Source organism: Aspergillus flavus, chromosome 6 (assembly GCF_009017415.1).
Source record: "Aspergillus flavus chromosome 6, complete sequence".
In the NCBI taxonomy this organism is placed as follows: domain Eukaryota; kingdom Fungi; phylum Ascomycota; class Eurotiomycetes; order Eurotiales; family Aspergillaceae; genus Aspergillus; species Aspergillus flavus.
Genome location: NC_092410.1, coordinates 2,353,065 through 2,367,448, shown reverse-complemented (window position 1 = coordinate 2,367,448; position 14,384 = coordinate 2,353,065). Strand labels below are relative to the sequence as shown.

The 14,384-nt window shown below is 48.7% G+C and overlaps 7 protein-coding genes across 7 annotated transcripts; 3 read left to right on the top strand and 4 right to left on the bottom strand.

The window, feature by feature from the left end:
* Window positions 1-315: 315 nt before the first annotated feature.
* F9C07_12086 (putative oxysterol binding protein) lies at window positions 316-3,308 on the top strand (the record flags this gene model as incomplete). Its single annotated transcript, XM_041293829.1, has 2 exons — window positions 316-351; window positions 438-3,308. 2 exons carry the CDS (start codon window positions 316-318, stop codon window positions 3,306-3,308), a joined length of 2,907 nt encoding a protein of 968 aa, XP_041149059.1.
* A 395-nt stretch (window positions 3,309-3,703) lies between these two features.
* Window positions 3,704-5,284, bottom strand: F9C07_12087 (interferon-related developmental regulator-domain-containing protein; the record flags this gene model as incomplete). Its single annotated transcript, XM_041293841.1, has 2 exons — window positions 3,704-4,940; window positions 5,094-5,284. The coding sequence occupies 2 exons, from the start codon at window positions 5,282-5,284 to the stop codon at window positions 3,704-3,706; spliced, it is 1,428 nt and encodes a 475-aa protein (XP_041149060.1).
* Window positions 5,285-5,724: 440 nt separating this feature from the next.
* Window positions 5,725-7,896, bottom strand: F9C07_1771877 (exoribonuclease complex, subunit Rrp4). Its single transcript, XM_041293842.2, has 3 exons — window positions 7,556-7,896; window positions 7,194-7,501; window positions 5,725-7,123 (listed from the first exon to the last, which is right to left on the bottom strand). The coding sequence occupies exons 2-3, from the start codon at window positions 7,460-7,462 to the stop codon at window positions 6,166-6,168; spliced, it is 1,227 nt and encodes a 408-aa protein (XP_041149061.2). The 5' UTR covers window positions 7,463-7,501; window positions 7,556-7,896; the 3' UTR covers window positions 5,725-6,165.
* F9C07_1771876 (IEC3 subunit of the Ino80 complex, chromatin re-modelling-domain-containing protein) lies at window positions 7,897-9,651 on the bottom strand. Its single transcript, XM_041293843.2, has 3 exons — window positions 9,351-9,651; window positions 9,175-9,291; window positions 7,897-9,118 (listed from the first exon to the last, which is right to left on the bottom strand). Exons 1-3 carry the CDS (start codon window positions 9,443-9,445, stop codon window positions 8,278-8,280), a joined length of 1,053 nt encoding a protein of 350 aa, XP_041149062.1. The 5' UTR covers window positions 9,446-9,651; the 3' UTR covers window positions 7,897-8,277.
* Window positions 9,652-9,858: 207 nt separating this feature from the next.
* F9C07_12090 (nuclear localization sequence binding protein) lies at window positions 9,859-10,983 on the top strand (the record flags this gene model as incomplete). Its single annotated transcript, XM_071507759.1, has 1 exon — window positions 9,859-10,983. One exon carries the CDS (start codon window positions 9,859-9,861, stop codon window positions 10,981-10,983), a length of 1,125 nt encoding a protein of 374 aa, XP_071367858.1.
* Window positions 10,984-11,032: 49 nt separating this feature from the next.
* On the bottom strand, window positions 11,033-11,688 carry F9C07_12091 (uncharacterized protein; the record flags this gene model as incomplete). Its single annotated transcript, XM_071507760.1, has 3 exons — window positions 11,033-11,089; window positions 11,347-11,549; window positions 11,652-11,688. 3 exons carry the CDS (start codon window positions 11,686-11,688, stop codon window positions 11,033-11,035), a joined length of 297 nt encoding a protein of 98 aa, XP_071367857.1.
* Window positions 11,689-12,042: 354 nt separating this feature from the next.
* F9C07_12092 (CASC3/Barentsz eIF4AIII binding-domain-containing protein) lies at window positions 12,043-14,178 on the top strand (the record flags this gene model as incomplete). The annotated part of the gene is made up of 2 exons (XM_041286810.2): window positions 12,043-12,698; window positions 12,783-14,178. 2 exons carry the CDS (start codon window positions 12,043-12,045, stop codon window positions 14,176-14,178), a joined length of 2,052 nt encoding a protein of 683 aa, XP_041149063.2.
* Window positions 14,179-14,384: the final 206 nt, after the last annotated feature.

Sequence of the window (14,384 nt, the reverse complement as noted above, 5' to 3'; positions counted from 1 at the left end):
CGCACTCTCGTCTCGGCCACTCCTACGAAGAATCAATTCCTCGGACCCTTTTCCCCCTGACCCTTGGATTTCCTATTTATAGATCTTACCCCGTCTGCCTTACGGGGCTATTCAATGACCGGTCGACGGTCAATTCATCATTCTCACCCACCGACGGGCGCATTGAAGTCCATTGTTTTGGTTTTGATTTAACGCATTTGACCCTCCCTTCTCCCCATTTATCCTTCAGCTTGGCGGGGATCAAGTCACCTCCCCCTCTCGATTTCACTGACGAAGTGATTGCCTACCTGGCCCCGTTGCCTACTTTGCGCAGCCATGGCGGCCATGGAGGAGTTGGAGATCCACAGCAAGGTAAGGGGGATGTGACGAAATGACGCACTTACGGAACCCTCGACTAACCAGTGATTGCGGCCATCTTTGTTCTTTCTTTTTTCTAGTCCTACTTTGTTCGTTGGGTTAATGTTAAACCTGGTCATACTATCTCCTGGAGCATTCAGCCGCATAGGAAGTCTCTCAACTTTGGCATCTTCAAGCACCCGGGCCATTCGGCCGTCCTGGGATCCAACAATTTGCCCCCTGCCGACTCGCACAGCACGGACTCGAACGAAAACCTCCCAACCACCGCTCTGAATGCTAACTCCCGACAAAACGCTTCCACGCCGATCATTGAACGACTAACGGGCATCGGATTAAAGCAAATTCAATGGATAGGCAAATGTGAAGCTGACAAGATCGTCAAGGGCACCTACGATGTGCCTGCGAATGAGGGTGGAAATTACGCGCTCGTCTTTGACAATACCTTTTCCAAACAGATCTCCAAGACTGTGACTCTCGTGCTACTTACCTACCCAACAGCCTTGCCCCCACAGTCGGCACCAGTACCACACGCAGTCCTACCGTCTCGTGGAACCGACTCCTCGGAATCTGGAAAGCCACTGGCTTCGAGGATACGAGGAAACAGCTCCGCGAAGGTTCTACCGCCATCCATCAACACCGATCCGGCCTCAGTTCACACCGGTATCTTACAGAAGCGGCGAAGGAAGCGTCACCAGGGCTGGGCGAGAAGATTCTTTTCTCTGGATTTCACATCATCTACATTGTCTTATTATCACGATCCGAATTCATCTGCCTTACGCGGCTCCATCCCTCTAAACTTAGCAGCCGTCGCGTGTAACGAGAACTCACGCGAGATTTCAATTGACTCCGGCACTGAGGTTTGGCACCTTAGGGCCAGCAATGACCAAGAATTCATCTCATGGAAGAGGGCTTTGGAACGAGCATCCTCCTCCAAGACCCCGGCGGCAGAAGAGAGCCATCCCGAGCCCCTGCTGCGCGTACCGTCACAGCGTGTTCTCACCAATGCTGCGGAAGCGCGGGAATGGGCGCAGGTTGAGAGCCTCGTGAGTAAGATATCCGGGTCCAGGGATGCTGTACGCCGGTTAGCAAAAGACACGGATCCAAAATACCTGGGTTACGGTGCTCCCGAGCGGCCTCGCGGTCGGTCACCAAGCCCACATCCCGAGGCAAATGGCGAGGAGTCTATGGAGGCACGCGAGAGACGCCCCTTCTGGAAACGGAAGGCCAGTGGAAGTTCCCAACTGGGTGGAGTCAAACGCGCGACGATGACACCCTCCTCCACGCAACTAGTGGTGCCAGGCCCATCCTCCGGAGACACTGCCTCGCTCTCGGGTGACCGTAAACCGAGCAGCATCACCAGCCACCCAGATCAGATGGAAGAGGTACATGACCATCTTATGGCCGTGCTACACGATCTAGACAGTGCCGTCGCCGAATTCTCGACCCTGATTGCGGAAAGCAAACATCGACGACATCCACCAGGCCTAACAACCCAGTCGCGACTCAGCATGGAATCAGACGTGTCCCAGGAGTTCTTCGATGCTGTCGACGGAGGCAGTTCGTCCCCGTTGTTAAAAATAAAGGGTGATAGTGACGATGAAGGGGCAAATGACTTTAGCGATGCTACTGCCCGGCAGGCAGAGGATAAAGTTGTAGTGGACGATGCGCCGTCGGACAGTGAGGATGAAGTCTCTGAGACTCCGACGCCTCAGGGTGATCGATACGCCCCGCTGTTTCCTGCGAAACCTAAGTCACTCACACCTTTGCCGCTTAGCAAAGTCACTCGTCGTTCGAACATTCCCGCTCCGACAGTCATGCCTCCCAGTTTGATCGGGTTTCTTCGCAAGAACGTTGGTAAAGACCTTTCCCAAATTTCGATGCCAGTGTCCTCTAACGAGCCGTTTTCCTTGTTACAACGTGCGGCCGAGGTGATGGAGTATTCTGTACTTCTAGACCATGCCGCTAGCGCTTCCGATGCAGTTGAACGGCTTCTATATGTGACTGCCTACGCACTCTCGTCACTGTCCTGCAACCGGGTCAAGGAGCGGTCAATCCGGAAGCCCTTCAATCCCATGCTAGGAGAGACATACGAGCTTGTCCGCGAAGATCTCGGATATCGATTCATTGCGGAGAAAGTTTCCCACAGACCCGTGCAACTAGCCTACCAAGCGGATGGTAAGGATTGGAGTGTTGCGCAATCCCCCATGCCAACACAGAAGTTCTGGGGGAAATCTGCAGAAATTGTGACCGAAGGAAAGATGAGGTTAACGCTACATACGACCGGTGAGCATTTTAGTTGGTCAAATGCCACATCTTTCCTGCGCAACATCATCGCTGGTGAGAAATATTCTGAGCCTGTTGGCGAAATGTCGGTTGTGAACGAGACGACTGGGCAGAAAACTGTGTCGGCTTTCAAGGCAGGGGGCATGTTCTCGGGCCGCAGTGAGGAGGTCGTCACGAAAACACTGGACTCTAGCGGTCGTGAGCTGCCTCTCGGGCTGACGGGTACCTGGACCACCTCTCTCCAGATGACCAAGAACGGCTCTGCCACAGCACCTGTGTGGAATGCCGGACCGTTGGTTCCCAACGCACCGAAGCACTACGGCCTCACTGTATTCGCAGCCACCCTCAACGAGATCACTCCAATCGAAGACCATAAGCTTCCACCAACGGACTCGCGTCTCCGCCCCGACCAACGGGCCTTGGAAGACGGCGACGTTGACCAGGCAGAAGAGGTTAAGGTTAAGCTGGAAGAATCTCAACGTGCTCGCCGCCGCGAGATGGAATCAGCAGGTCAAACGTGGAATCCAAGGTGGTTTACCCGAGTGGACGATGATCTTGTCGGAAATGAAGGCGAAGTCGTGTGGCGTCTAAAGTCGGGTAAAGAGGGATATTGGGAAGAACGGTCGAAAGGGAATTGGACCGGCGTGGTTCCAGTGTTTGAGACATAACTTGATTTTTCGTACATTGAAATTAGCGCGTATGTATGTATGTCCGTTTCGTATATAGTCATGTCATTATGATCTGATCACAATAACTGGGGCCGTAATGGCCATCTATCTATACAGTCGTACAACGTCCTTCTCGAAAATAAAGACAATTATACCACGTAGATGGTTTTCCTAGGGTAGATGTTATGCCTACAGAACGAAGACCCTATGAATTCGAACATAATCTTATCAACGATTGCTTGCAAATTGAACTAGCCAAAGAAAAAGAGGGCATGAATATACATTAACAGAAATGACTAAGAACGTAGCCAACATGATTCTTTGCGCATCTTCGTGTATCATATATGTTTAGCCAGCTGACCAGAAGTGTTATAACGAAAGCTGGCCGACTGAAACTAGTATTCCTCGTCCGATTGCTCATGGACAGCCCACCGTCGACTATTCCGCGACTTCACAGTCTTCTTTGCTGCCCCCCGGTCAGCAGGCGTAGGCTGGCGAACCATGACCGGGAGACTGTCCAACACAGCTCGGTTGCCCTGATAGTAATGCACCGCAAAACCTCCCTGAAGAATCCGGCGGAGTGAATTCAGCCGAATCCATTTCCACCACCGATCGATGTTCATCACACCCTGGCGGCCGATCTTCACCGTCAGCTTGCTTCCGTAATGTCGATTGGTCTCTTGATCGATGGCTGTGTTGTACATCGGACCTCGACGAGGGTCCTCAACGGTGGTCAAAATCGAAACGAAATTGCTGTGTAGGTTCTTTTTATCTTTCTTACTGATGCGCTTGTTATGTACCGTGGCTAGTGATTGAAGTTGCTGCTCGAGCTCGTGAGTATTATGGTATGCATCGTAGCGCTTAATCAATTTAGGGCCCTGTCGATCGTCCAAAGATTCATCGTCTGTGTCGTGCTCGCTATTCTCGTCGTCATCATCCTCTTGGGGGGTGTAACTCTTTTCGTATAGTAATGCGATGTTTTCACCCGCTGCGATTTGGACAGGTGACTCACTGCTGTTTAACTGGTCCATGAAGATTTGAATTGCTTCTTCGCTTTCACCTTCGAGGTCTTCTATCTCAACGGCCAAAACGCCCCATTCCTGGAGAGCCGCGGTGACACTGCTCGGGTCGTCGGCAGCATCGATTGACTGCCCATCAGAAGCTGCAATGTCCAGGAAGAATGTCATCTGGTCTAGGATCCCATCCTCTCCTGCACCCCCGAAAATAGCGCATGCGCCTAGACAATGAATAGCAGCAGCCTTAACAAGATTGGATGTCGAGTCTCGAATAGTTCGAGTAAGTATAGGTTCAACATTTCTATAATTGGTGTCTTCGAACACGGTGATGACAAGGAGTTCAAGCGCTCGCAATGCCAAGGTAGTCTCACGCACACTGGATTCAAGTTTGATGCTCCGGCAAAAGGCGTCTAAAAGTTCGTCGAGGCTACTTCGAACGTGTTCCTCGACATAGTGGCATTTCAGCAGACGACAGAATGCAGCGTAGCATTCTTCGCGGCTCTGTACGCTGCTACGTTTGCGGTCCCCGATTTCTTGAATGACATCGCGGAGCTCTTGAGCCCAATTGTTGCTGTCAACCTCAGGGTTATCTGTCAAATCGTCCAGCGAGCCAATGCTAATGAGTGGATTGACCATTAGTAACCTCCGATTTATTATTATTACTATTATTTCTTTCCCCCCCCCTTCTCCTAACACCAATGACATCATTCCGCCACTAGTGATGGGAACAGGAACACAAAGAGTTGTAAAAGGCAAACGACAAACTCACCTCAACGCGGTGTCATCACTAAGATTCCCAGAGTCCTCCTCGTCGGACGGATGCCTGCTTGCATTTCGAGAAGATTGGTGGGAATTTTGCGCAGAGTTTGTGCGCGAAGTGCGGCGAGAACCTTCACGCGAAGCAGCTTTGCGAGAGATGGTTTTACCACTCTCCAAGACCTGACGACGAAGATCAGGCATGTTTGACCCTTGAGATTAAGCAATCGCTGATTCAGACGAAGTATGTTCCGTAAAAGGGCAAGAAGAGATGCTAAAGATTTGGGGACAAAAAAGAGAATATGAATAGAGACCGCGAGGGTAGCCGTAATATGCTGCAGTAGAATAGTGTCGGCCAAAGTAGGGCTATGCGAGAGGTATGGAAATAGTTGACAATAGGAATAATTTCTCGGAGACAAAGTTCATGGTATAACACGTCTTCAGGTAGGAAGATACAAAGGTATTGGAGGGCTCAGACGCTGGGAGACATGAAGAAATGAAAAGAGTCTTTTAAATCCAGCAGGCGGCGAATACCATATCTGATAGAGTGGCCCCGTGATTTGATTTGATTTGATTTGATTTTTTTTATTTTTTTTTTTATTTTCATTTTTGTATTAACTTCCGTCAAGTTCACCTCAGGCACTTGACTTATTTACCATAGCCATTCAGATTGTAAGAATCCCCCATTCCCAATCAGCTGATCCTATGTTATCCTGTTCGGTTATCCAGACACACTTGATCACTCTTTGATCCCGTCCAACCTCTCTCTCTAAACCCATGCCACCAATGATTCCACTGGTTATCTCCACGTGATGCGGGGCCTGGCTTATCTTCTTTTGTCAAAATAAAAATGTCCAGTTCGCGGCATCCACCAGACTGTTAATATAGATTAGTACGAAGTGGTCGACATGCCATCTCAATCATATGTAGCCTAGAGAAATCATGACTGTACAGCTCGTTAGAATAGTCCATTACCCTGGGGTATCTAGGTCTTCGCTCTCTCTTTTTATGTATTTATTTATTGATTTTTTTTTTTTTTTTGGTGTTTGCCGCAGACATACAAGAAGCCATCCCAAAACCGAAATCTAGTTGCGTTCCAAAACCAATTCCAGTATTCTCCGCGCTTTGTTCCCCTCAAGATACTCTCTCCCTTCTCTTCTCCGATCGTCGTCGTCGTCATCGTCATCGTCACCAACCTCTAAATCCACTTGTAGGCTAGCCTCATATGCACTCATCACGGTCTCTTCATCAACCCGCACTCCCCCTTGAACAAGAACTCGGATACACTGCGCTAGTCGTGCAATTTCTCGCCTTGTTTGAGGCGGGATGTCATCGTTTTGACTGGAGTATATAGAGCTCGACACCATCTCCTCCATGCGGGTTATCGACACGCTATCCGTAGTGGAACACGCGGCAGCGGTATCATCGGCATGTTTAGAGATCCAGATATATCCGTTAACTCCAAGTATGACATCCACATCGCCACCTCCATTAGCGGTGTTGACTGTCCACACCTGTCTCCGAGACCGAACTACTCCTCCCGTGCCTGAAGCGCCCATCGCTCCTGCAGGGATAGGTCCAGAGCCAACTCCTCCTTTTACCATCGAACTTGAAGCTCCACTTCCACCCGTCCCGGTCACGGCGAGAAAAACCCCATTCCTGAGTTTTCCGTATTTCAAAGACCGCGTATGTAGTGAAGCTGCACCATCAGAATGTACAGTCTGAACTTCTGCGACTACCAGGTCACCTTCACTGAAGAAAGTTCTGATCTGTAGTTCATCGGCGCTCGTTCGTCGACGCAAGATACCGCCCGGGAGATTGATCGCAGACAGTGGGAGCTGTGCAAGGAGCGGAGCAGCAACGTCTACTTTCCATCGTCTGGATTGAACTTCAACAATGCGCCCCACAACAAGGTCACCTATTTCTGGAGTGTAACGAGCTCGAAGCGGTTGTACAGAAAGAAGTTTGTTGGTCTTTTGAACAGTACCGGCGACCGTAGCAATTATGGAGGTCGAAAGGGGATTTATGTAGGTACCATGTCCTCTGTATGCCTGTCAATGTGTGCCCATGAAGTACAAACGGTAACGCATCTGGAACCCCTTATGGGACCAACCTCATCCATTGTGGATCATCTGTCACGATTTCTCCAGGCGTAACCACTCCTGACGTAATATCTGTTCCTTCCACTAAGCGAGGTCTTTTGCTCGGTCTTGATGTCCTTCCTGTTGCTAGGTCTACTCCTCCGTCCGAGTCCACGGACATGGAATCCATGTCTGAATCCGAGGGGCATATGTCGACATGGTCGACCACTGGGGGAAGAATTGTAATAGCCATTCTCTTAAAATTCTCAACTGCCGGATGTCTGACTGTCAATACATTCATAGAGTATGGTATATGGTGACATGTTGATATGGAAGGATTCTAACATTATGTTGGTCAGAAAGGCTTTCTGTGTACGGAGCAAACATGACAAACTTGGTGTGGAGACTTGATATTTATGCAATCATAGATGTTGAAATCGGGTTCGAAAAACTATCGTTTACGCCCACTTTTCTTTACAGAAGGGAACGGGGAAATGACATATATTTAATAGATTTTTTTTTCTTAAGGAAAATTAATGATAGAGTGAGAAAGGAAAGAGAAAGCTATATAATTAAAAATTCAATAGAACCTGACGGCCGCACAAAACAAACGTTCCCTACTTACACTGTAGCGTTCGAAAGTTATGCTGTCATGTGCTTTATTCAGCGGGATGTGCCTTGGTCATATGCATGGACTTACTTATTACACCTAAAGTGACAGTGTTGGTGCCATATTCAATCTCAGAAAAGGATCCTTAGCTCAGAGATTTAGCTTCCAAGAACAAAAAACTAAGGAAGAAAGGAGAATGGCTAAGTCAACTATAGGAAGTAAGTGGTAGGACAACGAAAGCATGTCTCAATGATCTTGACATAAAGTAGACCATGGAAGATAGGTACAGCCATGGCCCGCAACCTTGACACAGAACAGATAATCATGATTAGACTCGGGCAATGTTGAACACTATTCCCCGTATTATTCTGATGAGCTGGTGCTATCCATCTTTCAAGACTTCCTCAGTAACACCCCAACAAATCAATGCAGCGGAAGAAGAGATTGAGAAAAATTACAAAAAGCCAACACTATTAATACATGTATAGGATGAAAGGAGTGAGCTTTCAGGCACCTACCCCCGATGTTCTCTTAGACGAACGCTTGACGACGTTAGAGCTGCCATCGTCTTTCTTTTTCCGACTTGACCTGTTGCTGCTACTACCTTTGAATTTATTGCCAACGTCTTCTTCGCGCTTGCGTTTGCCCTTAGAGCCTCCTGATCCGTGTCCAATATCCATTAAGATACTGTCATCGTCATGGAGATCTTCGTCCTTCCGCGACTGGTTGAGGGCTGCTTTCTTGGACGTACGCAAATTCGATGGCCGAGAGGCAGACTTCTCGGAAGCGTTCTCATTGTCTTGTAAGAAAATATGCGGTTGGTTCCTTCGCAACCAATTGTAAACCGAGATTGGATTTCGCAATGCAGCCTCTCTCTCTCGTTCGACGAAGGAAAGTTTCTCAGGGATATCATTCAGTTGCATGAGTGCTGACGTATCACCTAGTTTGGCGTCGGTAGCTAGGTAATACTCATTTTCGTGTTCAGGTGTGAAGAACCCAAGGCTATGTTCAGAAATAATATTTTCGGATTGATTTTCTTCTGGTTGAGGGAGCGTATGGGGAATCCTTATCAACGAGGTATACCGCATGCGCGGCGCAAAGACTTCGTTCCGTTTCACAGAATTCTCCAGGTCACAATAATGCTCAACCTTCATATGACCAAGTGCCAGGTCCGTTTTAGCATTTCTGAGCATGGAGCTAGCCAAGGAAGGATCGTTGTGTGAGGGCGAGAGTTCTCTTTTAGGAGTTGGGGGGAACAGATCATCTCCGGGAGCATTCAAATCGTACCGTAGGTCCGGTGAGATATATATACTGTCGTTAAATTCGAGAAGAGCTTCTAGAAGCTGGCTACACAGCATTATTATATGGGTCGCACATGACGAAAAGATAGATTGGAAACACACTCATTCTGTTCCTGTATTCTCTTTGAGAGATCTTGTATGCGCAACTCCTCCCGGATAAGTGATTCGCTCTCTCTCATTCCCAGCTCGAATTTCACTTTGAGTTTGGCAAACTTCTTCCTATGAAGGAACAGGATTAGCATACGGCTATGAATAAAGATGTAAACAGATGCGCCTACTTAAAAGACCGGTATGACTGTTTGGTAGGAGCACCTGCGGGAGCATCAGGAAGGCTCTCAGCGACGGACTGGGCCTCATCTGCGTCTTGAGACATGGTGTAATAGAAGAAATAGTGTTGACTCTGACTGAAAGAGGTAGTGACTATCACGAGCACGCGAATATAATAATGTAATGGTGTTGAGTAAGTTGATGAATCCTAGTAATAACTTTGATCGCGCGTTAAGCGGTTATGGGATCTGGCAGGGTTGCCAAGAGGCCCTTATGGGACCAAATGCCAAATGATTGAAGGGTGATCCGGGCGGAATGTTTCTGCCCGTCAAAAGAGGGAAAGGAAAAAGAAAAAAAAATAGAAATTTAGTTTCCCTCGACAATGAGCGGTACTAGTAGATCGTGCCACAATCTGACCGAGTGCTTGTTACATTACTACTGATCATCGTCCTCTTTCTCTTCTTTCTTTTTTTCCTTTTATCTTCCCCCCCCTTTTGCCACGTGGATTTGGCAAACAAAATGTCTGCAATTGGTGAAGCAAACCACAAAAAGCGAAAATTACCAGAGGTATCCGAGATCGAGATCGACGTCTCAGCTCCTGAACCTGCATCAAAAAAAGCTCTGCGTAAAGCAAAGAAGAAAGCTGCCGAGGCTCCACCAGAGCCTACTACTAGCGAACAGCAGACAGAAGTCGCCGCAGACCACGAAGAAAATTCCAAGAAACGCTCAGACTATGGCATTTGGATTGGAAACCTAGCGTTTTCCATTACTAAAGATGACCTGCGCAAATTCTTTACAAGCAACTGTTCCTTCACGGATACTACGATCACTCGAATACATTTACCCAAGTCATCGGAAAAGAATGGGAAAGCTCAAAATAAAGGATTTGCATATGTTGATTTCTCCAACCAGAAGGCCACGACTGAGGCATTGGGACTGAGTGAACAACTCCTATCTGGGCGCCGTGTGCTTATAAAGGATGCAAAGAGCTTTGCTGGTAGACCAGAAAAGTCGCAACAGGAAAATCAGAAGACTGGCGTTGCTGGGGCGGCCTCTGGTAACCCTCCTTCCAAGCGTATATTCGTCGGCAACCTTGGCTTTGATGCCACGAAAGAGATCATCGAGGAACATTTTGGAAAATGTGGGCCGGTTGCACATGTACAAGTAGCAACATTTCAAGACTCCGGGAAATGTAAAGGTTATGCCTGGGTGACATTCGAAGACCTCACAGCCGCAGAGGCAGCGGTGAAAGGCTTTGTTATGGTTAACGAAGATGAGGAAGATGAAGAAGTACCCGGGTCTGACTCCGAAAATTACAAGCAGCCTAAGAAGCTGAAACAAAGAAGGGTATGGGTAAACCAAATTATGGGTCGGCGTATGCGAATGGAGTTTGCTGAAGATGCAACAACACGGTACAAAAAGCGCTTCGGGAAGGATGGCGAAGGCAAGAAAACACAAACTACAGATGTTCGTGGGACAGAACCGTTCGACGATCAGGATACAACCGGAAGACAACCTCAAAGATCACGATCTGCAAAGACTAGGCAGGGAAGGACGGATTACTCAAGATACGACCAGGAAACCGTGCAAAAGCTTAGTGGTGCCATTGTTGAGTCTCAGGGAAAGAAGACTACGTTCGATTGAAATAGCCTGGGTTTTTTTTCTTTGAAGGAGATAAGAGAGTAGTTCGTGGCTAGTAACGAATGAAGATGTTGTTGGTGCCCATGAGCTCCTCGAGGTGAGAAACGAACTACAGGCAAGAGAGTTATCCATAATTTCAGCTCATCCCGATGGATCTGCCGCCGTTCGGGAAGACTTGACATTCTGCATGGTAATGATGAACAATTTGCTCCAATGCGGGCACTTGTTGAACCAGCTGGCGAATAGTGTTCCAGATTATTGATACCCAAAGAGCACCAATACGTATCTAAAATAAATAGTTGACATGATGAGTGTCTATACCATATAAATTGGACCTTCTTTCTAATCCATCTACGAGCAGCTTACTAAAATGTAAACATAACCAGCCACAACAGCGTCGATAATGGCTGTGCGGGTGGGTAATTCAACAGACCCTCGTAGAAACTTCTGCCTTTCTTTTCTTTCTTTTTCTTTTCCCCCCTCTTTTTCCCTTTTGCTGTTGGTCCAACGGCTTAGGTAGCTGTTAGTGGTGTATATTGTCATAATTACTCGATAGTAGCGTGGGAGTCCTTCAAAATTAGCATACATTGGATTTCTCTACTACCTCCTTCTAATGTCTCGTAGATCCCTCTTAGTTCTAGAATCGCTGATGTGGTTTGGGGAACGCTAACCGGATTGAGAAGGTTTGACATCGACCGGAGATGTCATGGCTCAAGGCTCATGCTCAAAAACCACCAAAGCTGTTGCGCCTTTTAGACTATCCGCCCTTTTTCCACACCTCGTGCCCTCGTTTCTGAGGTGCATATACTTCTGCTTAATACTGTCCATCACGCCTTTCCTGTTCTAACCTGTGAAGAAGCATCAAACTTGCTTCCCTTCGGTTATTGTAGTGCGCAGTCTGGCCCACCTCTCCTTGCAACGCCGCTGGTCTCGCCGCAATCTATCTCAGGTAGCTGCGACCGTTCCTCGACCTGCCTCCAGCATTTTATAACGCAAACAACCATCGGATACGACCATCTGATAGCACTGAGATTTTCTTCTGTCCTATTCTTCCCCGCTTGGATGGCTCCCCGTCGTCGTAATATCGGTGCTAGCCGGCGAAAGAGGAGAGATGAGGAAGGAGAGGATGAAGGCTCTATAGATGGAGAACTGGAGGATGATTCCTTGAGTGATGGGTCTGGTATCAGCAACCCTGATGACGATGATGCCGATGGTGAAGGCAGTGATGACAGCGATGACGATGGGATGTCTACGTCCCCGCAGGTGGCTGCCAACGGCCGTCGTCAAATTAATGGTCGTGTGCCCGAAATAAACCAAGAGCTGGCACCACGCCATTCTGTCTCGCCTAGGAAGCATCCCATGACGACCGCTGTGTCAGATACGGAGGCGATGATGAATGGACTGAGAATATTGGACGAATCGAGCGAGGTGATGGAGGTACACTTTGACGATTTGAAGGGGGAATCTAGCCATCAGACCGAAAGGACACCGTCTGCCCCTCCTACAGAACCAAAGCGAGACACATTTTTGGACAGAAAGCGCCGTGAACAAGAAAGACACATTAGAGAAAAGGACGAAAGTCCAGTGGTTGTCCCTACTCGGGGTAGCTTCTTTCTACATGACAAACGCACCACGGAAACGGTGACAAACGGCCACAAGCCGTTTAACAAGTCGAAATCAAGGCCGTATGGTCTCATCGTGGATGGTAATGTTCGCAGGTATGGTCCCTTCTATCGCACACTTATTCACTTGATGGCGACACATCAGCGCTTGAAGGGTAGTGTATCTCTGACTGTTTCCAGAACGTCTGTCAAACCAGTTGCCAGCGAGGGACTATGGACACATGATCTTCACGATACAGTTGCTGGAGATGAGCCGTCCGTCTCGAAGCCCTCTACCACATCGGCGCTAACATCTATCATCCCTCCAAAACCTGTTCCCACGGCCCCTAGATCGTCACCCCCCAACAGGTCTTTTTCAAGCACTACATTAATTGGAAATGTGCCTGTCGTTGTATCCCTGCCGGGCATGGAGCATCCGGTCCCTTATCCTTCTGTTTCAAAGAAGCAGCACACACGTTTACCTCAGCATCGGCCCCCACTACGTCGAGACAAGCCCGTTCGAATCTCACTTCCAGGCCAACCTCCAAGGTATATCCTACCCGCGACAGAGAGATCTTTCATATTTATTCCACGGGCTTTGCGACCCAACCAACAGACATTCCGAGGTCGTGGTCGTGGCGGATTCTACGGAGGGCGGCGTCCTAGCCTCTATGCAAACTCTACCTACACATCAAGTATCACCGTGAGTCGAAGATCATCATTCGGGAAGGCACCATCTCAAGAGGGATACCACTCGCCGGCGGGTTCGGTTCTCTCGAGGCATACTATGGTGACAACAGAGAATGGCAAGCCAGTAGTTCGCCTTCCCCCGCCTGGTAGGCCACCTGGAAGCGTTGGAGCGATCCCGCAGACAACTGCTGGCCCAGTAGCCGCTCCGACCACTGTACCGCAACCTCTTCCTCATCCTCAACCACCAAACCCCGTCTTTCGTGAGAGCCGTCCGGCTCCGATACCCATGCATCAACCTCGTCCTCAGAAGGCAGTTTCCCTCGCCGATATTGAAACGCCGGCGAGATTTCCTTTTAATCCTCCCCAACCACAGCAGGAACAACCATTCCATCATCAGGTTCCAGTGTCTGCAAATGGTTCCGGTTATGGTCCTGATGCCTCGGGCCACCCTCCTCCTTCCGCTCACAGATCCCTAACGCCATCTTCTCACGTACAGGATCGTACGTTTCATGCTCCGTCTCATATGCCTGCATATCAACAGGCGTTCTGGCCTGCGTCCTATCCCCCTGGCGCTATCTACTATCCTGGCTCGGGGACGGAGTTCCCACCATATAACTCCGCTGTGGGACCTGGGCCGTCCGTACCGCCTTTGCCTCCTGGACAACAACCCCCATACATGGTTCCCGTTTCCCATGGCTCGACAGAACAACCGTCACTGTCAGGCACTGTCGCACATGAAGCTGGTGGAACAGTATATTTCTACGATACCACGCAAATGCCTCCTAATTCCTCATACGCAATGCCTGCTGCACCTGGGATTAGTACAGTTATGGATATGGGCGCGCCTCCAGTTCCATTCTATTATTATCCGTACCCTCAAGCCGGCGTCTATTACCCTGCGCAGTAGAACGCGCGATGTTCATACACATTGTGCGGAACTTTTTTCTTCTTTTTTATCTTTTGTTCCTTCTTTTACAGTCTTCTCTATCCATATTCTTCTCAAGTCAACCCAAAATATCATTCTCCTCTTCGTTCGTATCATTCCGTGTTCAGTTTTGTTTGGACTTTTCACCTTTTCCTTCTTTTCCCTCCTTTTTTTTTTATCCCTATCCC